Source organism: Chinchilla lanigera, unplaced genomic scaffold (assembly GCF_000276665.1).
Source record: "Chinchilla lanigera isolate Chin_1 unplaced genomic scaffold, ChiLan1.0 scaffold00014, whole genome shotgun sequence".
NCBI lineage: Eukaryota > Metazoa > Chordata > Mammalia > Rodentia > Chinchillidae > Chinchilla > Chinchilla lanigera.
This window is the reverse complement of record NW_004955415.1, coordinates 28,620,205-28,647,669: the sequence shown is the minus strand read 5'-3', so window position 1 is coordinate 28,647,669 and position 27,465 is coordinate 28,620,205. Positions and strand designations below refer to the sequence as shown.

At 41.6% G+C, this 27,465-nt stretch overlaps 1 protein-coding gene across 2 annotated transcripts in view; it reads left to right on the top strand.

Moving 5' to 3' along the window:
* The window catches only part of Ralgapa2 (Ral GTPase activating protein, alpha subunit 2 (catalytic)), a 248,630-nt gene that overhangs the window by 15,816 nt on the left and 205,349 nt on the right, over positions 1–27,465 (top strand). For both annotated transcript variants that reach the window (XM_013512249.1, XM_005380947.2), the window contains exons 4-5: positions 11,273–11,330; positions 26,097–26,140. In XM_013512249.1, the coding sequence (XP_013367703.1) occupies positions 11,273–11,330; positions 26,097–26,140 (102 nt within the window). The remainder of the gene's footprint in view (positions 1–11,272; positions 11,331–26,096; positions 26,141–27,465) is intronic.

Here is a 27,465-nt window from a genome sequence, read left to right as displayed (position 1 = left end):
AAGGAAAATGAATACCATTGGTCATCATGACCATAATACTGGGTCATATTTATGACATGGGAGATATATTGTATTGCATTATAAATACTTTAGATGCTAGTAGAGGTGTGTAGTTGTTCTGGCCTTCTCCATAACGTTAGTCATACTTGTGATTTTGTTGATGTTGATCCCTTGACTGGAATCACCCTTAAAAGGTAGCAGTATTGCTGTGGCATCATGTGATCTGCTCTAAGGTCCTTCCTGATGCTTATCTGCAGGGATTGCAGCCGGGAGTTGTGTGACCAGTTTGCCCTTCTCTGGGCACACATGTGGTTGTGGTGATGAAGTAGCTCTGTAGCCGCTCCTTAGTCTGTGCCCTGTGCTGTCTACTGGGGAAACACTAAAATATGGGGCTTGGCCCTCTTATTTCTGTAGCACATGGTTATTCTGATGTCTGTTTTTGATTGTAAAAGGTTTATGATCTCTGCAGATTGAAAGATGAAAGCAAAATATAAACATTTAGTGTTTTCTAGAAAATCTTTTCATGTTTTTTTCACAGTCAGAGTTTGATTATCTTGGAGAGGTAGCTCTTTGGTAGAGAACTTGCCTAACATGCACAAGGCCCTGTACTGCTAAATAAAGAAGAAAATAAAATTGCTGTGGCATGTTAATAATTTGAATTAGACCAGAAGTTCCTGAATTGAAAGGAACCATTTTCAGTGGACAGTTTAACTTCTGAGCTTAATATTCAAGCTTGTCTGCTTCCTGACAGATTGAGACTGAGAGGTGAGAAGCTTGGGATTGGCCCAGCAGGATATACTAAATTATGCAGTTATCTCCAGGGAGGGAAACTGGAGACAAGATGCTCGTGGAAGTCTAAAGTTACATTCTTGTGATTATCTGCTGCAGCTCAGGTGCCCAAGCTTTCTGCTATGCTGGCCCCTGTGGTCCCCAGTGTGCGCTCAGGTGGTCGCTAGCTGACCCCTCTAGGGGATCTCGTAGAAGGCAGCACTAACAGATGCTTCTGGAATCTCTGAGGACTGATAGCAGAAACCACACCATGGCTAAATACTGTGAACGGGAAACTCACAACAAAGCGTGAGCCTGCTGGGTTTATTGTTATAACAGCAGAAGATATGTGAAGAGCTTTTATTTCCCTTTAAATTGATTAAAATCAATGTGTCAACATAGATGAATTTTGGTTTCTCTTTCATGTACATTTAGGAGAGATTTGCAGTTAATCACTTGGCGTCTTATACATTTCCTACCACTTGGTTTCTGTTTGGATGTATAGTGTGGTAGCTGTTACAGAGTGACACCTGGTGTTTGATGTGCTTGTGACACTAGGTGGGTTAGAAGGGAAAGCTGGTCTTGCAGACCTTGGGCCTTCACTCGATGGGCTCGGCAGTAGCCAGGCCCAGCTCACCAGCAGGCTGTGCTCAGGTCAGGCGAGACTGCCTGCATTTCAGCCCTCTTCAGTTTCTGGGATAGGGAGAACCAAGTCATGGTCACTAATAGGTGATATCTCACTATTGGTCTGTCTCATCATTTGTACAGAAGCTCCCTGGAAGTATATTTTTTCCCTTACCCAGAAAGGGCAGCCAACTAGATGTGTCAGTACCAAAATCAAAGAGATTTGAGAGAGGTAGTAGTTTTCAACCAGAAGACAGAAGCTCCTGCAGTGAAGAGCAGCTTGCAGGGGTGCCTGTGGCTGAGGCTGAACCCTGAGTGATAGCTGTGTGCTCAGAAGACTCCTCCTCTCCTGTCTGTCCTAGGGAGTGCTTTCTTTAGGGAAAGCATACTACTCATTGGAGGATTGTAAAGGTCGCTGGATGTTCTCTTGAGAAAGAGATTACACCTTTGTGTGATCTGAAGCCAAGTGAAAACAACCTTGAAATTTATAAAATGCCTGAGCTTCTCAGTTTTTGAATACTGCAGTTTTAATACCTAATAAAATCTTGCAAATTCTGCATTTTCATACCAGAGGGGAATGTTTCCAGTCTGCCTGTCTGATCCTTGCATCCTATTGTTAGTGTTTTCTCCCCTGGTGCCTGTGTCTTCGGCTAGTTCCTTGGTTACGTGCTCCTGCCTGCTGCCTACCCTGTGTTTAGATCCTCCTTCTGGGCTGGTCCTTAGGCCATGATCTTTGCTCCCCAATCTTTGCTCCTCCTGGGCTGGCCCTTGGGCCACGATCTTTGCTCTGCCGTCTCCATCTCTGTGCAGTGTAATTCTAGTTCTTGGGGCCCTTAGGACCAGGGTGGAACTCCCCAGCACACATGTCAGCCCCTTTATAACCAAGCTTCTGCCTCCTCCATCTCTCATCATCCATCTACTTCTGCCCCCACTGGCAGCCTCTGGAAGCCCCAGCCAGCCTTTGCTCAGTGTGCCTGGGAAGCCTTTCTCTGGCAGGGCCCCCATGTGGTCCCTCAATGCTCAGTCCAGGCTGTTCTCCTTTGCAAGGGTACTTTTCTGCTTCTCTCCTTGCAAATGAGCTGACCTTGCTGATTTCCTCACCCTTTCCACCTTAGGGTTGTGGCTTTTAGAGCAGGAACAGGGTCTTTTTTCTTTGTAGCTCTGATCCTTCACATGGCACCAGGCACAGAATGGGCAGTTAGTAAAAATATCTGTAGGTGAATTAAATAAAGGGAGAAATTAAAGCAAATATCCTCCAAATCAACTCATTTACTTAATTCATTGTCTTTGTGTTATGGATACTTCATACATCCTTTTCTGTATTTTATTGTCAATTTTTCTGTGTTTAAAAACCAATTCTGATGGACTTTTAGTAGGGGAATTTAACTTGCTTATTCTTACTACTTTCTTGTGATACAATCAATAGTTTGGGCCTTCAACTTTATTTTAGGGTGAGAGGTTATTGGTTTTTTCTTTACAGAATATTACGTGTTGGTATTTTAGAAGATATACTTTTTTGTTTCTTTCATTCCAACAGTTATCCTTAATAAATTAATAAAATGCTACCTAAACCATTTTTTTATATCTGTAACAAGTATAAAACAGTAGTGCTTGCTTTGGCAGCACATATACTAAAATTGGAACAATAAGAGAAGATTAGCATGGCCCCTGTGCAAGGATGACATGCAAATTCATGAAGCATTCCATATTTTTGTGAAATAAATCAGAACTGCATGTGTAAGCACCGTATTGTCTCACTACTGTAAGACCTGAAAGAGTGAATAAAAACAAGGAGCTATGAAAGACATTGTGAAATGAAAGGAACATCATCAAAAGTAAAGGGCAATTGGGATACAATCAATAGTTTGGGCCTTCAACTTTATTTTAGGGTGAGAGGTTATTGGTTTTTTCTTTACAGAATATTACGTGTTGGTATTTTATTTTGGGAAAAGGGAAGGGAAAGAAGGGGAAATTATGTATGTATGTATGTATATACAGGATAGCTAACATAGTTGAACTTCTGTCTTCTATTGCTTTGCTGAAAGAAACAGTTAATGATTACTTGATTGATCAGTATTGCAGGTCTCTATTTGTTTTCCTGAAAAACCACTTTGAAGATATCAAAACATAATACAACAAGCATTGTTAATTTCCTACCACTTTGTTTGTAACTCTGTATTGTTTGTATTGTTCTTTTGCTATTTTGTAAATGGTTGTCTGTTAATGTGTTTTCCTTCTTTTATTTTTAAAATAAATTTTAAAAAAATTTAAAAAAAGAATAAAACAGTATTTGATGATAGCCCCATGCTTCTACTTTAACCCCAGGTATCTTTTTTACTCCTCACTTCTGTTATTTTAAGCAGTTTATACCTAGATTATTTATGATAATATTTTTAGAGTTTTTGAAATTAAAATTTTAGAATACTGCTTTTATGTTGTTTTACGAATATGCTCTATTTTTATTACCACAGTAACTCTGTGTATGTAACACAGCTCACAGTCACTGAGTCCACACACTTATACTCTTGGCTTTGGGATTATTTTGATAAATCTTTCTTTGCTGGGATGAGAATCATGTCGAGGCAGGGAGCTGTGTGGCTCATATGCTCCCAGCTCTAGAGGATCTTTTCACTTTAGCTGTCTTGCCCCCCTCAAAGCTCTGGCTTTTATGTGGTCCTCAGAACAGCTGTCATGTGTTTGTCGTGACCTGCACCACCAGGTAGCCTTGGCTGCCTGCCTGGGGATTCTGTTGTTCCCCTGCACCTGGGCTCTGATGTTCCACTTACTGTCTGCCACGATCCCTTGGTCACATCGTCTTCTGGAGCTTGTTGCAGAGGAAAGCACTGAGGTCAGCCTAATTTTTGTCCCTTGGTGCGCATATTCCATATTTTCTATTTAAGTCTGTATAGTACTTTTACCTGCATCCTGAGTTGGCAGGGTTCAGCATTTTGGGACTGGGTTTCTCTATCCTTCTAGCTTATGGGGCTTAAGGAGGCCTTGCGATGCGCGGGTGCCAGGGCGAGGGGGAGGGGAGAATCTGTGCCCATGAGGCCAGACTCAAGCTCTCCTTGGTTTTCACCTCTGTGTAATATTTTCCCATTTCAAGATGTTACTTATTTGTGCCTCTTTTCCCTTTGTTTCCTTAGATCTTAGAAAAGATTCATTGTCCTCTTAAATCTTTTAGGAACATGAACCAAAAATTCTAAAAAATTAACCTATTTCTTAGCAAATTTGCTTTCGCAGAGGAATTTCTGTCCTCCTTAGGATGGGCTCCTTTGCTGAGTCATCCTTCTCAGTATCCTGCACTGTCTCAGGAGGGAGATGTTGCGGTCATCCCACATACCCCAGGCATCTTTCTTTGCAGTTGCATCCTTGCTTCAGTGATTATTGGTGATTCCTCTAAGAACTTTACTCCTAGACAGGATCTCTTGCCCTTCTGAGTCTTCATTGCCTAACCAAGGTTTCCAGCATTTTAGTATTGATTGGCTTTTAACATTCAGAAAGGAGTAATTAGATGTCCTCCTTTAAAAATTATATTCCACATTTCCACTAGATGTGTTTGCCTTGTGTTTTGTTTTGAATCCTGCCTTGTGTTTTGTTTTGAGATAGAGTGTCGCTATGTAGCCCAGGCTGGCCTTGAACTTGTGGCAGACCTCCAGCTTTAGCCTCTCAAGTTCTGGGATTACAGGTGTGCACCACCACACCCAGCTGCCTTGTATTTTAAGTCAATTTTTGGAGAAGCTTTTATTCTTTTTCTCATTATCCAAGAGAAATTTTGCTTCTTAAGCAATGATCTGATCATGTGATTAGATTTACTGTAAAGTTTGGAGACACAGTTCCAGTCTCAGTCTCAGTTATCTTTGTTAAATTCCTACTCGGCAGATCTGTATTGCTACTATACTCAGAATCCCTTTTGTCTTCTTCCTTTTGCAGTTGTTTCTCTGTTGTGCAGTGCTCACTAGGAGACACTGTGTGCAGGCACTGTTCCTGATGTTGGGGCAACCACAGCCTGAACAGCAGGTTCGTTGTCTCAAGAAATCCAGCATTGAGGGGCAGGGTGGGCCCTGTACTGTGCCATCCCACTGAGATGTGTGCCAGGGAAGGGTCTGGTTGAGGTGGGCTCCTCCCAGGAGGAGATGTCTGAGTTTGGCCTTCAGGACCAACAGCAAGGTAGCAAGCTGGTGGTGTGTTTCCCTTGTCCTGTGACGGCCTGGCTAGCAATCAGACAGTTATGGTACTGGAAAGGATTGTCATGTAGGAAGGAGAGCATTATTTTTTAAGCTAAAAAATAGTGATTTTTTTTTTTTTTTAAAGATTACCTAGTTCTTCGTGTGAATTTTAAGGTTCTCAACAAATATCGACACTCAGAGTCCAATGAAAATATTCTGTCTACATGAGAGAGCAAAGGTCAAAGACAGGCCAGGCACCAGACAAGAAATTGTCCTCCTTAGGTCTGCATGGGAGCTTGTGTGCCTCTGTGCTCCTGCCTGCAGGTTCTTCTGAGACCAGCCATGCTGGTGCCAGAGGCACAGGCCTCACAGAATGCTTTCCCCAGGTGAACCACCACTTCTCACCGTCGTCTCTGGACGTCTGTCCCTCAGGAGGTGTAACCTGGGAAGCAGCCCTTTTACTCCCTGGAAGCACTCTTTTTGCCCAACACCCTTGCCATGTAGCTAGTCAGGAAGCATTGCTCCCTATCCTGTCAGCTTTAGGTGAGTAGTTGTAGTTGGTCATTGCTTTGGTAGGTGACGTTGTGGAAATGAGTGTATGACACTTCCTCATTCTTCACTGTCTTGCCTTTCCAAGTAGAATGGAAATCCAATATCAGTCTACTGGGATGTGTTGCAATCATTTCGTAATAATTTGGAAAAAGGTGTATCCCACACAAATTAAATGAAAACCAGCAGTTTTAAAGTATACTATAGCATCTTGTATAAACTCCAGCTTACATTTCACATTATTCCTGGTCATGCAGTAGATTCTGAAGAAAAAAGAGCTATGGATAATCAGTTAAAAGAATGACAGATTCCCTGATGTGCTGATCAGTAGTAATACCTAATTTCGATTTCGAGTGTGCTATAATGGATTACCATATAGATGCAGCTGAGCACTGAGCATTAAATAGAGCCATGTGTTTTTCAGAAAAGTAATATTTATTCACACTGTGTGGCTTTCTTGAAATTTTTTTTATTTTATTCTCCATTGAAACTACAAACAAGGTGTCAATAGCTTATGTGGCATTCACAGCAGTGTAGCTGAGAATATCAGCTGCAGTAGAGGAAATGCGAGATTATATTTGCCTCAGTATAGGGAGGATTTGTCTGGGACTTTCTGAGGGACAGGCTTCACATTTAGACATAGGTGGTTGTGTTGGGCTTTATTTTTATTGACCTCATAGATTTCAGTGTATAAAATATGGCCATGCAATATTTGGGTACACAAGCGGTATCACTATGTGTATTGTTTCAGCCTGTGGATTGCTGTATAAGATTCTGTCCATTTGGGAATATTCTTAGTAGCTTAGTAGTCTTGGTTATGATGTGTCATATCCAAACCTTACTGACTTTACATTTGAGTGTCTTTAAAGTGCATCCATTTCATAAATCTGAAAACTTTTATCCAGAAGTGGGGATGATGAGAAACCTGACCTCAGAATAAGTTGGAGATACTTTGTGGCAGACTGCCAGTGTCCTCATCATTTTGCTATATTTTTTGTTTTTCCTAATACTAAAAAGATGCTTTTCTTTGTTGTATACTAACAAAAGACAGTCTAAGCCAAGACCACCCATATGTGTTTTGGAAAACTGAAAAACACGACTCAGTGTCAGCCTTGGTTTCCTGACTAAATTAAAGGTCTGAAGAACAGTGGGTGTGGCAGACATTCATATAGTTCAAGATAAGACATACTCTAAATAAATCATTAATGTTTCAGTGTTTTCTATACAAAATTTTTAAATTGAGTGGAAAAATGAGATCAGAAAATGAACCTGGAATGTAGCTGGGGTGCCAGGTCCCCTTGAAGAAGAACCCATGGGAGGGACACTGAGATCCTGCCCTGCCGGTTGCTGAGGCGGATGGACTGCTGGGGAAGGAGACAGGAAAAGTGTGGGAAAGCCTTGGAATAGGCACTTGTGAATGTCGGCTGAAGAGCTCAGAAAAAGGAGCTGAGTGAATATCAAAATTGGGCTGTTAGGTTAAGTTGCACTACATTAAAAGGTGATCAGAAGGCATAGAAAAGTCATTTCTCTGTGGAAAGCTTAATAAGAACTCTTGTAAGCACTGGCCTCGTGTAATCTGGAGCATGTATCCAGAACATAACTGTGAGGATCCCCAGAGCATAGAATGCAGTACACCAGGTGTGCAAGACCAGCTAGACTTATGGGCTAGAAGAAGAATAAGTTGACTGCAACAGACATTTCTCAGAAAAGCAACACATTTATGAAAAAGTGCTCAACATCACTAATCACCAAGGAGATGAGAATTAAAACCACAGTGAGTTATCACCTCACACCTGTTATGTTTTCTGTTATCAAAGAGATGAAAGATAATGAGTGTTGGCAAGGAAGTGGCAGGAAAGGAGCCCTGGCACACTACTGGGAATGGAAATTGGTACCATTTGGAGAGCAGCTGGAGGCTCTGAAAAAAGCTGCACCTAGATCCACCATTTGACCCAGCTGTCCCACTTCTGGGTGTGGATCCAGAGAGTTGAAATCAGTGTGGCACAGAGACATCTGCACTCCATGTTCTTCGCAGCAGTATTCACGCAGTCAGCATATGGAAACAGTGTCATTGGCCATCAGTGCATGGATGAATAAAGAAAATGTGGGCTAACTCAGCAATGGGATATTATCCAGCCTTTACAAAGAGGGAAATCCTGTCATGTGCATCAACATGGACAACCTGGAGGACATTATACTAAATGTTAAAAGCCAGGCACAGGAACACAGGCGCTGCAGGACCTCACTTCTGTGTGGAAAGTAAGTTCAGCTTAGAAGTTGAGGGTAGATTCTTAGTTATGAGAGGCTGGTAGAGGCTGTGGAGCCCTTGATAAGCAACTGTCTGTGGATGTGTTTAGGGTAGAAGAGGGTGGGCAGAGGGGAGAGGAGACAACAAGGTGAATGCATTGCATAGAAAGAGGAATGGCAGAGACCTTCACTTATTTAGTTCTGCTGATTCTTTCCTTTTGTTCTCCACATCCTCGAGATTTGGATGCCAAGTCAGTCTCCCATAAAATGCTATCACAGTTTGCATCTGTGGACATCTCAGTTTGGCTTCTTTTGCAAGAACATGTTCTACCTCCTCCATGTCTTTGCATTCCATTAAGAACGTTAAGTCACGACAGGACCATGTTGTCCCAATGATCTCTTGGTTCCAGTTCTCTCGCAGAGCCTGGGCCATAACACTGCTCTGCATTCTTCATTAGTAGTATTATTTTGGATTTGATGTCAGCACTGATTAAGAAATTAGATTTCCTCTTGTTGCTGTCTGGCTTCTCCCAGAGTTTATTTTCACCCTCCTTCATCTTCTTATACTTTTCCTTGGAAAAGCCTTTCCATGCCGCAGGCTCCATGTGTCCTTTAGCCTCCTGCATGACATGCTCTTCATCCCCTGGAGAAGGTCCCTGGCCCCTGCTTTTCATTCCCATGATGCTCAGCCTCACCTGAAGGATTAAGGCCACCGGGCTTCTTGGCCTTGCTAGGGGCTGAGCAGTTTTGGTCCAAGTGCTGGGGTTAAAAGCAGCCCCTTGTCAGGTGCATGCAGTTAAGCATTCATAATGGATTTTATGTTTTAGAATTCCTGAAAGACTAGATTTTAAATGTTCTCACTAGAAAAAAACAAGTACGTGAGGTTAATTAGCTTGATAGACTCATTCCACAAGGTATACATATATCAAAACATTACTTCTGCCTCACAGGTAAGTACAATTAGTATTTGTCAGTAACAAATTTAAGTTTAAAATATAAATGGAATTAATTTTTAAAATTAAAAAAAGCAAAAGTTCTAGTGTAAGTCTGAAATGGGATCTTTCTCCTTCAAGAAAGAGAATGGGAAGAATTCACTTTAGTGATTTTCAGTGTGTGATGAGCTATGTACTGCTTTTAATATAGATGATCAGAAATGACCTTTGATACATTTGCATAACATTTCACCCTTGTAGATGTAAGAAATTTGTAACAAGTTTTGTAACCAAGTACATTTATATATCAGTCTAACACTTTGAAAAAAATGGTTTTGAGCTATACAGCTTCGATATTTTTGTGTCGGGATTTCTTTAGTAATTTTGGGGTTGTATGTCATTAAGCCAATGATTTCATGATTTCAAAAGTCAAAAGAATTGAAAATTTATTTGCTGAGTATTCACTGGGTGCCTGCTTCATGCCAGACAGAGATCCTCTAGGTGTGGGGCTGTCCCAGGGGCTGACAGAAGTGCTGCCTTCATGGGGCTTCTCAAGCTCTGGTGTAGGTTATGTGGTTCCCAAGATGGTGAGCGAGCAGGTCCTTTGATTGAGGGAGGGCTATGAAAAGAGCAGGCCAGGCCAGGACAGCACCCAAAAAAGCCTCGCTGAGGAGGTGACACTTGAAGTGGGGTCTGCCATTGTGTAGAGTTGTAGGCAGAAAAGTTCTATCACCTAAACCCTACTGTTTGGTGGATGTTTACCTGGTGTGGCTTTGCCCAGCAGCGGCTCCTGTAGCTTTGTCCCTTTGTTGTCTGGGAGGAGCAGTGAGGTGAGTATATGTGTATGTCACTGACCCTTGGGCAAGTGCAGACCAGGGAATAGGCCACACAGACTCTGTGGACTCTGTACAGGAAGCAACTATTAGCTGTGTTATTAAGGTCAGAATATCCACTTTTGACGTTATATTCTTGAAATATCAGAATATTAGTCTAGCTGAACCTAGAACAGAGGTTTTCATCATAAAGTAGTATGTCATTACTAACATATATTTTGATGAGTTTGGGATTTTCTGTATTTTTAAAAAATGCAGTTGTAGTCAATGTACAAGAAATCTTACCACCCAAGAATAACTTGCCAAAATTTGTGCTTGAGTGAGGGAAAAAGTCATTCTCATTGGCTAGGGTTTTCTGGGGTACATAGGATAGTGGCATTAACCAAATACTCTTGTATATCATACATGTGTTCTTTATCTGCCGGTGGGCCCATTCATACGTAATCCTGAGACTTGTACTTTCAAGCCATTACTTTCCCAAAGATCTTGCCACTGACTTCATTTTTCTCCCCACTGCATTTTTTTAAATCTCGTCCTCTCTTTGTTCATCTTTCTTCCAGGTTGTTTTTTGGGAACTAATAATGATGATAACAGAAATAGAAGAAGGTGAAAGAGAAGGGACTCTGGCAGTTTGGAAATTATTCTTCTAATATTTAAGTGATGACTTCATTTAATCAAGATAGAATAATCTCTTGGGGGCCCCCTTTTTTTTTCTTTCTCCTTTTTCCATTGGGGGAATTGAAACTTGGATACTAATTTATTTAAATCGTTCAGGAAAGGAAGATTGTTTGGGGCAATGTAAAAGAAACTATCCTAGTCGGGTGTGGTAGCAGCACGCCTGTAATCCCAGCGCTCAGGAGGCTGAGGCAGGAGGATCATTGCAAGCTTGAAACCAGCCTGGGCTGCAAAGTGAGCTCAAAGGCCAGCCTAAACTGCATAGTGAGACCCTGTCTCAAAAAAAAAAAGAAACTATCCTGTGGGAATGCTCGTACAGTGTTACACGATATTATTGTACCTGTGTTACAAGTACAGTATTTATGTTAGTATAGTTTTTCTTTTCTCTCCTGAGATATATATTACAAGTAATATAGGCCTATAATGAAAATATGTATTTTCATTTATATCTCATTAATTTTTTCTTATTTTCCAGAAAATACTGCAGTTTCTACCTGAACGTATTTTCTTTCGATGGCATTACCAGAGCATAGGTAAGAATAATTCTTAAAAGTACTCAAATAAACTTTTGAAATAGAATCTCCAGTAGTGCTTGGTATAATTAATAACATCAAGATAGCTTATAGCAAGGAACATTAATACAGATATGACAATTAAAACCCAGGACAAGTCCAGCCTGGACTGTGGAGGACATGTACCTGTGTCCTCTCCAGCAATGTTGCCTGCAGTGTGACTCCCAGATCACCAGCCTCCCTGGAGCTGAGGGAGATGCAGAATCCCAGGCCCCACCAGACCTTCAGAGTTCCAGGCTTGGGGGACCTGTGCACATAGAGTTTGAGAAACACAGACCTAGGGTATTTTCTTAAATAAGTTTACATTTTTCTTAAAAAAAATATCTTGGTCTTTAAACCTGTATCATGGACTCAGAATTATTTTGTTAGAATGCTGTTGGATGCAGTGGTCAGTGAAAACTTGAAATAAAGCAAGCTGCCAGAGCTGCCCTTTCTGTTGGCCTTTCTGTTCACACCTAACAGCATCTCATCCCAATTCTGTGCACAGCCCAGCTGGAATGATTCTGGGGTGTGGGTTGTAAATTCTGCCATCTGTCTTAAAGACTGTCTGCTTGAGGCCTTCTGCTTCCCAAGATCTAGTGTTTCCTAACATTTTTCCTCCTTACCAAATGGCTATATTGGAGGACAGCATGAACCTTATGATGAATCTAACCGTATAGATTATTCATTCATTCATTCATTCATTCATTCAGATATTTATTCAGGGAGAGACATTGGCTCCCAATTCTGTGAAGGAAACAAAGACTGTCTCCCCATCATTGTCTTGGACAGGTCTTTTGCCCAGTGAGTGGATAGGTGAGAAAAACAATTGCAGTGTGATTGTCACTGTGAAAGAAATATAATAGGAGCTAAGAAGAAAAGTTGAAGAATCCTCTTCAGAGTAGTTGAGGGAGCTTCAAAAGGGGCACCTTCCATTTAAGCCTTGGATCTTTGGAGTCAAGACTGGTTTTGTTTTTTGAGACATGGTCTTGCTATGTAGGCCAGGCTGGCCTTAAACTCACAGCAGTCCTCCCACCTCAGCGTCTAAAGGCTCCATCTGAGCCTTAAAAGATGAGCAGATAAGTGCGGGATGGGCTTTCTGAGTAGGAGATCAATACATAAAAAGTCACAAAATTTGAAAAAATATGCTGTGACCAACAGATAATTCAAATTTCAGAACATTAATTTGAATTTAGGGTTATTTTTACAAAAAAAATGTGGCTGATTCTTATAGAAATGCAATTGTTTAGTTATGTTATAAATTGAAAATAAAGTATTATATAGTAAATATATCTGTGAAACTTAGTAAAGAAGTCATTACATTAAGAAAGTGCCTAGATCTTTAAATCTTTCAAATACCCACACAATTTTTACTTTAAATCTTAGAATTGTCCATAGAGTTTTGCATAATTGAAAAGTTTATATATTTAAATTCATGTAAAAATAAAAAATTAAATGTAAAGTCTAATTTAGTAAGACAGCATGGGGATTTGTGCTACTCCATGGTATAGCAGGAATGGGTGGCAATGAGGACTAGCTGCATAGAGTAGTTTTTATCTGTGGTAGCTATAATCTTTCTTTAATTTTGTTTCTATCATTTGTATGAAAACAATACTCATTTTGCTCAGATAGCACTTTAGAATATCTGAAGATTAGTGGCTCCCCTCTGCATGAATAAACTCATTAAAACTATATGAAAATTAATTTGCATGTGTTGTGAAACTTCACACATCTGATAGGCACTGTGTGGTATTACTTTCATGCTTCTTAAAACCCAAAACCTGGTTACAATTGCTGGCACGAGTAGTTTTTTACCCAGTTTTGTAGCATCTTAAAAAGAGTGACCAGAGGCCTCAGATTGCATGATTGGATGGCAGAGCACTCACCTCTGGAGCTGGCAGTTTGGCATGTGTGTTACTGACTTGGTGTATGGAATAGATGTCTCTGTACACTGATCAGATGTAAGATCATCCTTATTTATTACTGATGCTTACATACTTAAGTCTTGAATCAAATATACCATTTTCCAATAAATACAGTTTTGGGGCCCAGTGTGGTGGCACATGCCTGTAATCCCAGCACTCAGGAGGCTGAGACAGGAGGATTGTTGCGAGTTCGAGGCCAGCCTGGGCTACAAAGTGAGTTCAAGACCAGTCTGAATGACATAGTGAGACTCTGTCTCAAAATACATGTATACATACATACATATAGTTTTACATTATTAGTCACATTTGGTAGAAATTGGTGTTTATACAGATCCACCTCTTGTTTACAAAGATCCTCAGGTTGGATGTGCGTTGGGGTCAGACTTAAAGTTTTAGATCAGCAGTATTTGCATTGTTGTGCAACGAAGCAAACAAACAATCTGGAATATCAACCCCATGTATGCCTGTGTATAGCACTGCAGCTGCCTCTAAAGTGAGCTACTAGTTCTGGAGCTTAAGATGGATGCCAATGTTCCTCATCGAAGGAGTAAGGAAACCTCACATGGCCTTTGTCAGATGTTGTCACCATAGATTCTGTTCACTACCCACTTACTCAAAAAAGCGTCAGTTGTCACAGTGTTTTCAATTGTAAAATTGTTGATAAGAGAGTCTGGATTGGTCATTGTGTCAGTCAATATTTCCTAGAGAAATTGATTTAATTAAGAAATACAAATATATAAGAACTTACAAGATTGGGTTGCAGTGGCTTCCCGAAGAGTCAGGTGCTAAAAAATGCAAAAGGGCTGTTTGTGCACTGGAGAGCTGAAGGATATCCATATCAGGAGGGTGAAGGGTCTGCCCTGGAAGCCAGGAGATGACATCCAAGGTGAATGTAAAGACAAGCTTCTCTGAAGAAACAGAAATGAGTCTTTTTCTTGGTTTCCTTTGTATACCATTCAGGCAGCAAGCCTATTGATTGCTATCACTCAGACCCAATAAATCCCAGCAAATTGTAGTAAATCCCTTCTGTACAGATCTATTGGGTTCTTGATATACTCCAGGAAGGAATGGCGGCGAAAATGACGAAAAAATAGACAAGAGACAAAAAAGCTGGGATCAGGCGAAGGTCCTCTCTCTACTGAGCTGAGAAGGGGACCTGCCCAAGAACAGTAGAGCATTTATTTATACCCTTGAGAGGTTGGTTAATTTCTGCCTTGCTGCCCAGCGATCAGTCAACAAGCTATAGTGGCTTATTACATGCTTTGAGGAGCTCCTGTGTTCTCAGGTTGGGCTGGCTTCCTCCTGAACATGTAATTACTTTCCAGCCTCAGCTGCTCCCAACACCCTTCAGCCACACCCAGAACTGTGCTGATCCAATTTGATTGGGCGTTTCAAATTGACACAGTCAGCTCACTATCATAATCCACCCCTTGTCAGCTTGACAACCGGACACATTTCCTTAAACCATAGTGTCCGGATACAAGGACACTTTCATAATTACCCCTGATAGTTACAACTATCCTTTATATGAACAGAAATTCACTAACTCCCTCCAAGAATAGAAGTCAAGTTTTCTTTGGGTGATGCTTATTCCTAACATTTCATAACTTGAATATTATAACATGGGTTTAACATTAATTAAGAACCAGTATTAAGTTGATCACCATATTACATAGGAAGCATATTAGGAGAGACCTATTACAATTATAATCCTCATTTCTGTAACTGATCACGGGGTCATAACTGGTATTTAGAACTAGCTTCTTCTGCTACCTAGTCCGTATTCCCTTGACCTTCAGCAAGCACCTCAGTGGGACTTGGTTCTTTCCCTGGTGGGGTGACCCATACCTTCATTCCTGAAGTTCTGGACCATTTGTCATACTTCCTGGATTGGGTTGTTGTAGTTTCCCTTGAGCTCAATAATGGCACTGTAATACTAGGAGGCGCCTTAACGGGTCTCTTGCAGTTTAAGTACATTCTTTTTCCCCATTGTGGAATAATAGTCCAATCCCCCTTGACAGTCTGGAGCTTAAGATGGATGCTGCCAACACTGTGACTCCCTTTTTAGCTTGTTTCCTCAGAGGTGTGAGGAGACCAAAATGACCAGGGGGAAGTCTTAGCATCCAGCTCAGTGTTATCATTGTTGTACTTCCTGGTGCAAGCCTTTTCCACTCGGGACCTAAGACTTCTAAGTCAGTAGAGAATAAAGTTGTGGGAACAGAAAACAAAAATTTTGGCAGTGGGTCACTATGGGTAATGGTGAGTGGTATCATTCCCACTTCCACCTCTTGACTTTGGTCCTGTAAATCCTGGGTATGGGAGACACAGTACATAGAGTGACTGCTGCTTCAAAGCATAATACAGCCTCTTAAAAAACCTTCCCCCTACCCTACAAGCTATTGCCACCTACCTGGCACTGTAACTTTGTCTTCAAAAGACCATTCCATCCTTTTAGCAATCTAGCGACTTCTGGATGGTGAACAACATGGTAAGATCAGTGAATTCCATGAGCATGAGCCTATTCCCTCATTTCTTTGGCCATAAAATGTGTTCCTTGGTCAGAGGCAATGCTGTGTGGAATTCTGTGACAGTGGATAAGGCATTCTTTGACTCCACGGATGGTAGTTTTGGTAGAAGCATTACATGCAAGGAAGGCAAATCCGTATCCAGAATACTTATTCTGTGCCAGTAAGGAAAAATGTTTGTCCTTTCCGTTATAGAAAAAGACCAATATAATCAACCTGCCACCAGGTTGCAGGTTGATCATCCCTGGGAATGGTGCCATATTTGGGGACACAGTGTTGCTCTCTGCTGCTGGCATATTGGGCATCAGCCATGGCTATAGCCAGATCAGATCAGCCTTGGTGAGTGGGAATCCATGTTGCTTAGCCCGTGCATAATCTTCATCAGTGCCATCACGGCCACTCTGTTCATAAGCTCACTGGGCAATGACTGAAGTGGCTGAAGAAAAGGTTGACCACTATCTATAGACTGTGTCATCCTATCATTTGATTGTTAAAATCCTGTTCTGCTGAGGTCACTATTTGGTGAGTATTTACATGGGATACAAATAATTTTATGTCCTTTCCCCATATGGAGGGGTCTATCTACATATCTCTTCCTCAAATATCTTTGCCACCAATTTTCTAGTCATGTTCATTGTTCCTTCCAAGTTCCTGAGTACCAGTCAGACCATTGGCTAGAGCCCATGAATCAGTATACCGGACACACAGCTGGCCATTTTTCTTTCCAGGAAGAATGTACTACCAGGTGCATTGCCTAAGGTTCTGTGCACTATGAAAATGTCCCTTTACCACTGTTCTTCGGGGATGTCCTGGACAGAAGCTGTAATCCTGCAGCTGTCCATTTGCAGGTGGTTCCTGCATAACATGAAGAACCATCCATAAAGCAGGCCCTGCCCCACCCCACAGCGTGCATGTTGGGAAACAGAAGGCAATATAGCAGGTGTAGGAGCCATAGGTATCTGGGAAACTTCCTCATGTAGTTTACTTGTACCCTCTGGACCTGCCCTGGCTCGATCACAAATATACTGCTTCTATTTAATGATAGACTGTTGCTGTGCACATCCAATCTTATGACTTGGTGGGTCAGATAATACTCAGGCCATGATAGGTAACTCAGGTCACATGGTGACCTGGTGTCCCTTGGTCAAGTGTTCAGTTTCCTCTAAGGCCCAGTAGCAGGCCAAGAGCTGTTTATCAAAGGGAGAGTAGTTGTCTACAGATGATGGCAGAATCTTACTCCAAAATCCTAAAGGCCTCCACTGCAATTCACTTATGGGGGCCTTCCAGAGGCTGCAGACAGCATCCCTATCTGCCACTGACACCTCAAGTACCACTGGATCTGCTGGATCATGTGGCCCCAGGGGCAGAGAAGCCTGAACAGCAGCCTGGACCTGTAGAGGAGCATTTTCTTGTTCTGGGCCCCACTCAAAACTAGCAACTTTCCAAGTCACTAGGTAAATGGGCCAGAGTAAGACACCTAAGTGAGTAGTATGTTTCCTCTAAAATTCAGATAGGTCTACTAGGTGTTGTGTCTCTTGTTGGTTGTAGAGGGAGCAAAATGGAACAACTTATCTTTTGCCATAGAAAGGATATTTCTACATGCACCATGACAGTGGGCTCCTAGAAATTTCACTGAGGCAGAAGGACTTTGAATTTTGGTTGGATTTATTTTCCATCCACTGGCTCTCAAATGTTTAACTAACAAATCCAGAGTGATTGCCACCTCTTAGTCACTTGGTCCAATCAACATAATACAGTATCATCAATTTAGTGGACCAGTGTGATACCTTGTGGGAGAGAGAGGTGATCAAGATCCCTGTGAACTGAGTTGTGACACAGGGCTGGAGAGTTAATATAATCCTGAGGTAGGAAAGTAAAGGTGTATTGCTGGCCTTGCCAGCTGAAAGCAAATTGTTTCTGATGGGCCTTATGGATAGGTATGAAGAAGAAGGCGTTTGCCAAATCACTAGCTGCATACCAACTACCAGGAGATGTGTTAATCTGCTCAAGCAAGGACATGACTTCTGGTACAGCAGCTGCAATCAGAGTCACCACTTGATTCAGTTTATGGTAATCTGCCATCATTCTCCAAGACCCATCCATCTTCTCCATAGGCCAAATGGGAGAATTAAATGGGGATATGGTGGGGACCACCACCCTGTATCCTTACAGTCCTTGATAGTGGCACTAATCTCTGCAGTCCCTCTAAGGAAATATTGCTTTGGTCTACTATCTTACCAGGTAAAGTCAACTCTAACGGCTTCCATTTTGCCTTTGCAATCACAATACCCCTCACACTATAGAATAGGGAACCAGTGTGAGGATTCTGCCAAGCACTAAGTATATCTATCCCAATTATGCATTCTGGACTGGGAGAAATGATTATAGGATGGATTGGAGGATCTACTGGACACTGAGATCTTTGCTAAAGAGTCAGATCTTTGCTAAAACTCCATTGATCACCTGGTCTCAATAGGCCTGTACTTTTACTGGAGGGCCACAATGATGTTTTGGATCCTCTGGCATCAGCATTAGTTTAGAACCAGTGTCCAGTAGTCCCCAAAATGTTCATTTCCCTTCCCCTAGTATACTGTTACTCTGGTAGAAGGCCTTAGGTCCCTTTGGGGAAGGATGGGAGAAAGCTTGACCATATAAAGTTTTGGTGGTACACCAGGATCCTTCCTCAAAGGGACCCAGCCTTCCTTCCTTCATAGGGTTCTGTGCCTCTAAACTGGCTCAAATCCAGGAACTGGTTGCGGGGCCATGAGTCCCTATTACTACAGTTTGAAATAGGTTTCTGTTCATTTGCCCTTCCATTTTTTTTTGATTGTATAAATCCAGTAAAATCTTTGTAGGCTCTCTGTGTGTTTCACTTTTGAAAACACCATGGCTGATCTGCCAACTCTGTAGGTCTACAAATGTCAGACCATTCTGATCATTGCTGCACTTCTGCTATCCACTATCATAAGTGCACGCACCTTGCCTTTGGTGATTGAATGGTTTCTCTTGATCCCTGCCACTCCAGGATCCAGTTAAATCTATTGCCTTTAAGTTTCTCAGTTGAATAACCACAGTTTCCCCTGTAAGGTCTGGCATACAGAGAAGAGCAGTGACAGGGCTTTTTATGGATGCTGGTGTTCCCCTCACAAATCTGTTTCTCAAGGTGTTAGTGAAGGTACATTTTCTGGATAATCCTAGTGTGGAGGATTAGGTTGAACATGCTGGATCCACTCCAGCATTCTGATTTCAACTGAGCATCTGAATCCCCTCATCAGCAGTACATCATGGAATATCAGGCATCTTTAAGTCATTCACATTGGGCCATCTTTTGATGCATACTTCTGCCAACCCACCAAATAAACTGTTAACCTTTCTTTACTCCACGAACTGCAACATTAAATTCACAATCTTTGCTTAATGGGCCATATCAACAAACTCAGCCTGATCCAGGTGTATATTTTTGCTGCCATTATCCCACACCAGTAAAATCCATTCCCACACTCATCAGGGCTCTGCTTGTAACAGAGAACTCAAGAAGTTTTTTTGGAAAATAGCAGACCTTCTCATGGGTCACACTATGTACCTCACCCTTAGGAGCCTTCTGCGATTTGAGCCTGGTTATAGGTCTAGGGGCAAATGTGGGTGGTGAGGATGGGTCCTGAGGAGTGTCAGCATTATTCTGCTTGGTCAACACATGCTTAATTTCCCCAGGTATTCTAGGAGAGGCCAACACTTCCAGGGGGTGGGGTTGGGGATGTCTCTGCCACTGCAGGTGGGGAAATCTCTTTCTCTGGCAAAATAATCTCATCAGTGTCTAGAAACTCAACATCCTCAGCTTCCTCAGGTTCCTCCCACACATCTCCATCCCAGCTTACTGGATCCCATTCTTTTCCAATCAGTGCCCTCATCTTTGCTTCAGATACTCTTGAGAGTGAGCATTCAACTTAAGCTGTATTTCAGTCAATTGAATTAGGAGGGCCTGTGTTTGGTTTTCTGCAAAATTGGCCTTGTGGCTAAAAGAGAGGCGATTTTCTTTCAGGATACACTTAGAAACTTTAAATTTTCTATGTGTTTTTGGAGCTGGGAATTTGAATCTTTGAGCTTCTTATTTGCCCTTATCAATTTGTCCTCATAGTTAGAAGACTTTAGATTTCCTATGGATGTTTTGAGCTCATTGTTTTCCTTCAGTAGTTTGTCCAGAAATGCTAAGGTAACCAGCTAACATTATATTTTCCACTCTGCCAGAAATATTAAAAAATACCATATATGGAGTCACTAAATTCCTTAAATTTCACAAGTGGTAGATTAGGATAATCAAATAGATCTAAATTGCATATTACTTTTTTTCTTTTGATATTTTGAGACAAGGTTTTGCTAGTAGTCCAGCCTGGCCTTAAACTCACTATGGAGCTCAGGTTGGTCTGAAACTCATGGCAACCCTCCTGCCTCAGCCTCCCGAGTGCTGAGATTATAGACGTGTGCCACCATGCCTGGCTCACTGTGTATTACTTTAAATAGTTCACGCCAAAGACTATCAGTATTCCCCACAAAAGTAGAGACCATGGCATCTTTAGGTCTCATCAAATTTTTTGCTGACTCCAGGAACCGCAGATGCTGTTATAGAAATTCAGCTTTGGAATTCTATTTCTCTAGAGCCACTTTTGGTTCCAAAACTGTATCAGTCAATGCCTACTAGAGAAACAGGTTCAAGGTATACAAATATATAAGAATTTACAAGATTGGCTTACAGTGGCTACCTACCGAGTCAGGTGTGGAAGAGTGCACTGGAAATCTGAAGGATCCAGTTGAAGGCCTAGAGCACATTGCAGTGTCCCGTGCAAGTCCATATCAGGAGGTAGAAGGGTCTGCACTGAAGGCTGATTGGTCTGCACCAAAGGCTGAAGGGTCTATACTAGAAGCCTGAGGATGACATCCAAGGTGAAGGTGAAGACTGGAGCTTCTCCGAAGAAACGGAAGCGAATTTTCTTGGTTTTCCTTTTACACCATTCAGGCAGCAAGCCTATTGGTTGCTGTCACTCACACCCAGTAAATCCCAGAAGATTTTGAGTAGATCCCTTCAGCCACACCCACACTGTGCTGATTCAGTTTAGTTGAGCATTTCTTACCAGTGTTGACACAATCAATTCACTATCACGGTAATTATACACATTCGTTTTATGTGCCTCACCGTAGCTCTTGTATTCTTTCTGGTTTATTAGGATTTGTTAGAACTATTAGTTGCCATTTGTTTTTGAAGTCTTGACCAAGTTTGTTGTAGAGACTAAAATCTTTAGGGCAGCACCAGCTCCATAAGGAGAGGGCTGTGCCCTGGCTCCTCACCCTTGGCATCTTACCTTGCACAGAGCCGTGTGCAGTCAGTGGCTGGGGGCCAGGAGTCAGTGTTCTGTGTTCACTGTGGCCACAGAGAGAGAGTCCAGGATCTCTGCAGTGTTGCGTTAGAACCTTGCAGTCTGGGTCAAAACACCACTGAGGCGGTGTGCTTCCTGTCCCACACTGGTTGTGACAGTTGGCTCCACAGGGAGACCCCAAATGAGAGCAGCCCCTTGTTCTACTCCGGGAGCTCTTAGGTCTGCCCGACAGCCACATTTTGTCCTGAGAAGGGGAAAGTAATTTGAGACAACAAATACCACAGTGCTCAGTCTTTTTATTTTTTGTCATGTCATTTTGTTTTGTTGGTATCAGTCAGAGCCATTCTGTTTCTCTTAAAACAGTTTGTAGGAGTTAAAATAGTCTGTAGTTTCTCTTGGCTTGGTTTTTAAATGGCTGGCTTTGGGTATAAATCACTGAGCGAGAAAACATATTTGAGCTCTGTGTTTTGCAGTGTGAAACCAACATGGGTTTTCCTTCCAAGCATATAGAGGTGCTCTTCAAGTGAGGTTTGGAGAGCAAAAAGATCTGTGGCTGACACACAAGACTGATGCATGATACCCAAGACTGAGCTATTTGCAGATTTCTAATACTGAGTGCAAATTGAAAAATTGTTTGTCAAGCATTTCCTGAAATCATTTGTTAGGCCAGTAAGTCTCGGTGGGAGCAGTAGTTGTTTGACATAGTAACGATGGGAAAGGACAGGGAGGGGAATGACAGAGAATGGCATCAGCAGCAAAACTGAGAGACTGATGCAAGAGCAGGTGGTGGAATCCCTTCATGTGCCCCTGAGTCATCAACACGGGACTGAAGTTATGTGTTGTCCACTCCCAAAGGGCATGTTGCTCCCCCAGAAAGGTTTCTCATCTTGCTCAATGTACAGTCCTGTGCCTGAACTCAAGAAGTATTTCTTGAGTGGGGGAGAGAACATGTACTAGAGATGTTTTATAGCAAACATGTTTAAGAATAAGTGACCCGAAAAATAAAATAATATAGCCCTAGTGCTTAAAGGAGTGGGGCCAGTGGAAAACTCACGCATCTGAATACTTACGTATGTTTTTTATATTTGTGAATTGTTACTGGTTTCTTTGGCCAGGTTTCTCTTATACATGGTGTAAAAGACAAGTGCATTACTAAGCTGACATTTGGTTTTGGCTTTTCATGAGTGTGGCCCCACATCACCTGTGATGTGAACACAGCGTTATTTCTCCAGGGTCCTGCCCTCTCCTCCAAACCTGAGTCTAGCATCCTTCCCTGGTGGCCTTGAAGTCAGGCCCATGCCCTTGACACGAGGACCCTGCAATAATGCATCACAGCCTGGCTGCGCTGAGCCTGGGGCCTCCATCTCTGCAGTTTCACGAGCATTGGCAGGAACTCATGGCACTGCTGGGGTGCAGGCTGCTCTCCCAGTTGAAGGACAGCCCTGCAGCTTCAGCCTCTCGCTCTCACCTCTTGGCCTTCTGAAACCTGGCTTCTCTTGAGGCTCCTCTCTCTCTCCCAGGAGTAGAGGGGTGAGATCATGGTCTGTCTTCTTTTCCACACCAAGTCCTGACATTGGCTACCACCTGCTCTGTGGAACTCTCTCTCCCTGGATTGTGCCTACCACCCTCTCTTTCCTTGTTGCCTCCAAGCTTTCCAGTCTCCCCTCATTTGCCCTTTTACTTCCTGTGGCTTTGTTTTCCCCTAGTCCTTTTTCTTCATGCCAAGTTACCCATCAGCCTGTTGCACCTACTAACCCTTGTCATTGTGCAGATCTCTGTCTCACCATAACCACCACCCTCCTGATCCTTCACCCCAACTCACTTCCAGACCACCTGTCCTGTTTTATTTTTGAACAGTTTTCTTGGGATTAAAATGAATATAAAGTAAATTGAATATATTGAAAATGCACATTCTGAAAAGTTTTGACATAGGTATATACCCATGACATCATCTCTACCACTGGGATAATGAGCACAGGCATCAACCCCAACCCGGAAAGTTTCCCATCCCTGGCAATCCCACTCTCCCTTCCCCTCATTGCCCTGTCTCCAGGCAACCACTGGGGGCTGTTTGTCATTCAGACTAGCTTGCATGTTCCAGAGTCCTATATAAATACAGTCGTGCAGTGCGTGCTTTTTGTTGTTTGTTTGGCATCTTTCACTTGGTGTAATTATTTTAAGATTAGTTTGTTGCATGTTTTAATAGTTCATTCCTTTGTAAATTTCTGAACAATATATATTCTATTGTGTGGTTTTGCTGTGATTTGTTTATTCATCTGCTCATTGATAGACATTTGGGTTGTTTTTAGTATTTGGCTGTTACAAATAAAGCTACTGTAAGTATTTGTACACAAGTCTTTATGTGGATGTATGCTTTTCCATCTCTTAGGGATAGAGTGGCTGACTCATATAAAGGTGATATTGAACCACTTGGTGGTTTTCTAGAATTGTCGTACCATGATAATATTCCCATAAGCAATGTGCCCGTCCAGTTAACACTTGTTTTCTGTTTTAAATTTTAGTGGCAGTAATATATCATTAACTAATAATCTTGAGCATCTTTTCATGTGCTTGTCATCTGTATGTCTTTGGTGGCCTGTATGTTCAAGTCTACTGCACAATTTAAACATTGGGTTATTTTCTTAATATTGAACTTTGGGAATTTTTTACATAGTCTGTACAAGTCTTTTACCAGATATTTACCTACTCTATATTTTCTCCCTGTCTTATTTTTGCAGTCTCTTAATAGTGTCATTTGAAGATTAAGTTTTTATTTTGAAGAAATCCAATTTATCATTTTTTTTTCTTTGTGGACTATGTTTAACCTGAAGTCATAAAGATGTCGTATGTTTTCTTCTAGCAGTTCTGTAATCATGTTTTGCATCTGGGTCCTTGTTATGTTTTTAGCTAATTTTTGGTTAACTTTGAGTTCCTTCAGCAGACTGCCACTCCGTTGTGCACAGCATGGATCTTGAGTGCCAGGGAGTCCTGGGCTCTTGCTCCACTGGCCTTTTCATGCTGGCTTTGTGCACCAGTGGTGCAGAGAGAGGCCCACTGCCCTCGTGACCCTGCCTGGTGAGGTACTGCGTGGCTTGTTTAGTCTGAGCCATGTTATATAGAGGCAGTTTTAAGAGATAAAAGTAAAATAAGAAAAGATTTTATAATGTTAAAGTAGATTAACAGTATCTGTATGAATTTCTGGCCTTAAAAATATTGTTAAAAAGTCTTTAAAAGATTTTTACTTGGTCAAAGAAACATTGTTCAAGATGCCCATTATCACAACTGAAAATGCGAAACAAAGAAGCAGATTTCAATAATATTATTAAAGAGTTTGTTTCCATTAAAGCCAGGAAAGTAAATTAATAACATATTCTTTATTATAAATAAAATATTTAAGCTAATTCTGCAAGTTTTAGTGCACCTGATTTTTAATTTTTAAATATATTTTCAACTATTTCAGTGTTCTGGGAAAAATAAAAACATTAAACATACATAAAAACATGTATACGGAGGTATGTGTTTTCTTTTACCTCAGGCCTTCTGTGAGGCTCAAAATAACACTAATACTTAAAATTTTAGCATTGTTCATTGTGGACTTTTGCCATTAATTATAAATCGGATTAAAACATTTTTTCTGTTGCTGAGTTTTTTGGTGTGTCTTAAATTTTGTGTGAAGCCTTCATTGTTATCTCAGCCCTCGTATTCTTGCTGCCTCTGAAAGTAGCCAGACTGAAAGTTAGCCAACAGATACTAGAAGTTCATAGTCTAAGTTCATGTAAATGCATTTTGTTTACTCACTCATTTATCCTTTTAGTTACAGCAGCCTAAGAGCTGCTGATCTTGGAGGTGCCGGAAGGAAATATGAGCCCAGCCCGGGTGGGATGGTAGCCTCCCAGGACTTGGGCTGCTCCCTGCAGACTGCAGGGGTTTTGCTGTGGGTGTCCACACACCTGTCAGATGCACAGCTGATGTCCCCAGGGACGGGTCTTGTATCAGTCACTGTGAGATACTGGCTCCTTTCAGAATGGAGTATCTCTTGCATATACATTAGTGGAATAAATGCAATTGGCTGTTTTTTAAATATTGGAAAATTTTTTCATCAGGGATACAAGTTATTTTTCTCTTAAGATATGTGACTTGGCTGAAAGCAAATTCTCTTGCCTAAGCCTCCCAGGATGTTTCTGTTTTAAAAAGTGCGTGGCTATGGTGTGGCTCAGGGGTAGAGCACTTGCCTGGCCTGTGGGAGGCCCTGGTTCCTTACCCAGTTGCTTCTTTGTTGCAGTTAGATCTCATTGTAGTGGCTCCTGTGATGATGAAGTGGGTGCCGTGGAGGGCATAAACGCACATACAGAATACTCTGCTCTGTGTTTCCACCCCAAGAGAGACTTTCATCACTGCAAGGAGCTGAGCACTAGAGTTTTGTAGTGGTCCTTGTAGTTCTGAGTTCATCTAAGTTGTAGCTCTGCCATAACACCAGCATGCTATGCTAGAAGATCTATGCAAGGCCCCAGCCCTGGAAATGTGTTCGTCATTGCCATGAGAGAAACATGCCATCTTGTGTATTTGTAAAATGTTCTTGTAAAAGTGTTTTGTGAGCAGCAGTTGTACGTTGTTTTTACCTTTAAATATTTAGAAAAACCCTTCGTGTTAGGTATGACAAAACATATTTGCACATAATATACAGGGCATTTGTGTTACTGCAATATGAATCATTTTGACTCTTAAAAAGGTTTTAAAGAGGAACAAAGCTGAAGTGCTTTTGTCTTAAAAATATCTTTCCTTGTATGACATCGCTTTGCTTACTTCTGAAGGGCATCCTTTATTTTAATGCCTTTTATCAAAGTTCAGTTCTTTCTAGAGCTGATCTTTTAAAAACAGATCACAGATATTCGTATGCTCTATGTCTAATTCATTGTTTTAAATTTTCAGGCTCAACTTTAAAGAAGCTTCTACACACTGGAAATTCTATAAAGGTATTTATTTTAGAAAAAAATGTAATGACATTTTTCATTACTTCTAAATTTATTAATGCCACGAAATAACAAAGTTAGGCTATTTTGGGGAAACAGATCTTTTGTTTTACTCTTTAAATTTATAATTTAGATTTCTCATTAGAGTACCATGCAATATTTAATGTTCTGTGTCTGATTTATTTCACTTAGTATTATGGCCTCAGGATCCATTTATCCCCGTAGGGAAGAAAACAAAAAACAAAACAACAGGATGTGGGAAAGGAGGTAGACTGTGGAGGTGGGCGGGACATCTTGGGAGTGGCAGGAGGACATGATCGGGGTGTGGTGTGTGTGTGTGCCATTCCCCAAGATGAATGGGATGGTTATGTATTGCAAGCATATATTTTAAAAATATATTTTCAAGCCACTTGGCTTAGTTTTAACTTTGGGGAAATTTTGTGCTCCTTACTGTTAGACAACCTTTGTTCTTACATGGTGAGTTGTTGTGAGGCACTTTTCAGGTAGTAGTAGGAGAAGGCAACTCTGGAGCTTGGCACTGAGGTCTTACTGTGCTCCTGCTGAGGGCAGCTGAGGGCCCAGGCTGAGCGGTCCAGGTTGTCATCTGAAAGGGAAGGTGGTGCTCCATGTATCAGCGCTCCATGACACTCCATGTGTCAGCTCTGACGAGCACAGTTCTCCCCATGGCGGCAATCTGGTGGTTACAACTACAGTCCTCTCTGAATTCAGTTTCCTAATTTTGAGAACCATTATAGGGGAAAAGAGTGGCAGAGCCTCAGTCTTGAGCATTTGTTCATTTGTAGCAGATTGATAGTGGAATTAGGTCAAAATTGGCTTGTTTGAGAACAAGAATACTTTTTATAACCATGTATGTCACCCGATGCTGGGATAAGGTGATCCCAAAACATGAGTGGCAGATTGAAGCCTGCCTGGGAGGAGTATCTCATGGGGGGGAGATCACTCACTGTAGCTAATTTAGTTGTGTGCCTGCCTTTAATAAGCTATAACATTTTTGGTTTATACCACTTTCAACAATGCCAATCACTTAAAGTTTGATGTTAACTGCCTCTTACATATTGAGTAAAAGAAACACTGTATTTCTAGCCTCTGTAGCCACTGTAGATTCTGTTTCCTTCTTTTTTTTAAAAAAAGAATAATCTTATAGTTTGGCCATTAGAGCCGGGCATGGTGATGCATGGCTGTAATCCCAGCATTCAGGAGGCTGAGGCAGGAGGATTGCCTCAAGCTTGAGGTCACCCTGGGTTACATAGTGAGTTCAAGGCCAGGCTGAGCTACACAGAGAGACCCTGCCTCAAAACAACAACCAC